General features: G+C 35.4%; 1 protein-coding gene across 1 annotated transcript; it reads right to left on the reverse strand.

Moving 5' to 3' along the window:
- Positions 1–1037: 1037 nt before the first annotated feature.
- LOC143598087 (uncharacterized) lies at positions 1038–1690 on the reverse strand. The gene is made up of 2 exons (XM_077076401.1): positions 1629–1690; positions 1038–1407 (listed from the first exon to the last, which is right to left on the reverse strand). Exons 1-2 carry the CDS (start codon positions 1688–1690, stop codon positions 1038–1040), a joined length of 432 nt encoding a protein of 143 aa, XP_076932516.1.
- Between the last annotated feature and the right edge of the window lie 355 nt (positions 1691–2045).

Below are 2045 nucleotides of genomic sequence, written 5' to 3' on the forward strand. Positions count from 1 at the left end.
TATTTGAAATTTGATTCGTTGAATCTATTATGACTATTTAGAGGGAAAATAATCAGCTTTAGGGGTAGCAACAACAAAATAATATAATAATAGATTTACTATTATTAAGAAAGTTTAGTATTTATTATAATAAATTATTAGCATGGCTTATGAGACTAATAAAATATGGACTTAGAAATAAACATGGACTTAAGGATTGCAATGGGCTTGAGGTCCATGGGCATGAGGTGTTAAAATACTTTAATGTAAGGACTCGGACCTGGGTGCCTTACTTTAACGTTGGATTTACTCATAAACACAGTTAGAAAATCATAGTGAATCAAAACTTTTATAGGAACTGGGCTCATTTATACAAGCCATTGCGATTTGAACAGGGCTCATTTCTCCGTTTCAGTCGGTTCTTCCAACCCTTGTTATTAACTTTTGGTCCCTTATGACTAGATTTACTGTCATAGTGAGTTTCGTGTCCAAACGACTTCGTTTGACCACCTTTCTTGCATCCAAACACTAATCGATTTACCCGAATCGCAACATAACAAAGTTTGTGTTTTCGTAGTTACTACAATACGATTTAACGTCCTACCGATTCTTATAAAGAACCAACATCACTACATAACCTTTTTTAACTAAAAGCATACCTCTTTGGACTCAGTTTGTTTTGTATTCTGGACCAACACGTGAATCTTGTTATGTTTCTTGTTTTGTTTAACCAAACGGACACAACTATCTTTGATCCTTCTTAGGATCTGGACTGAAATGGAAGGAGGAGTGTATGTGTGTGTGGAGGTAAGGAGGAGAAATGAATGATCTAAGGTTTACGGGGTTTAAGGAGCTTATATAGTTCAAGACCATGGACCTTAGGCCCATATCCATTCCCCTAGTCCATGTTTTTATCTCTAAGCCTACCACCCACTTACTATTATTTAACGTAATTAAATAATAACACATTATTAAATAAATGAAACTCCTTTATTTATTATTTCTAAAAGTCGGATATTATAAGTCTGCTCTTCTTAAAAGAGGTTTCGTCCCTGAACCTAGCTATCATTAAACAAACTCGGGTACAAGTTGCGCATCTCCTCTTCGACTTCCAAAGTATAATATGATTCTTTGCGATGCTTCCATATTACTTTAACCAAAGGAATGATCTTGCGACGAAGATGCTTTTCCTTCTTGTCTGCTATCTCCACCGGTTGTTCGATGTAGTTCAACTGTTCATCAACTTCGATGTCTTTTAATGGCACGGGGTATGTGTCATAATCTAGACACTTTCTTAGATGAGAAACGTGGAAAATGGAGTGAATTCCTTCCAATTCCGCAGTTAAATCAAGCTTGTAAGCTATCTCACCCACACGATCTATGATCTTAAACGGTCCAACGTACCTTGTGCTCAACTTCCCTCTTTTTCTAAAGCAGTTTCAAAGAAAAGTGAATTAAACAAACTAGTAACAACTGCTCACGCATTTGTTACTAGACCAGTTGTATCTCAAGTCAAGAACAATGCATTTGTCTTTAATCAAGTTGAACTTCATCCAACTTCTGTACCTGGATACAATTCACCAGGAACAGTGGTTGATGACAGATTGGGTGTAACTAAAAAGAAAAATCAAAAAATGTTCAAAAGAAACCTTTGTTGCCAAATCCATGTGATGTATGTAAAAAGAGCAATCTCTAACTGAGGATTGTACATTTTCAAAAGCTGTTCATCTCAATAAAATTGTTGAAACACATGATGTCTTCATTAAAAATCAAAGTCCCACACCCAAGAATAAAGTTCAGCTTGAAACCATTGAAACACCTGTTACTTTGGATGTAAAGAACATTTCTAGTTCAAGAACTGTTCAAGTAATTGATGCTCCACCAACAAGCATCTCTCCTCACAAAATTGCTATTCTAAGTAATCCATTAGCAATTTCAAAAAGTGTTGAGATCAAGATGCTAATGGAAAATCAAAATCTGTTGGTGAATCTTGTAAAGAATCTTCAACAGAAAATTGATTTGTCTTCATCAAATGAGCAACCCAAGACCAATATGGCTTGGGTTAA

This window comes from Bidens hawaiensis, unplaced genomic scaffold (assembly GCF_021521415.1).
Source record: "Bidens hawaiensis isolate Kalapana, Puna unplaced genomic scaffold, B.hawaiensis_p1.1 tig00001842_1, whole genome shotgun sequence".
In the NCBI taxonomy this organism is placed as follows: domain Eukaryota; kingdom Viridiplantae; phylum Streptophyta; class Magnoliopsida; order Asterales; family Asteraceae; genus Bidens; species Bidens hawaiensis.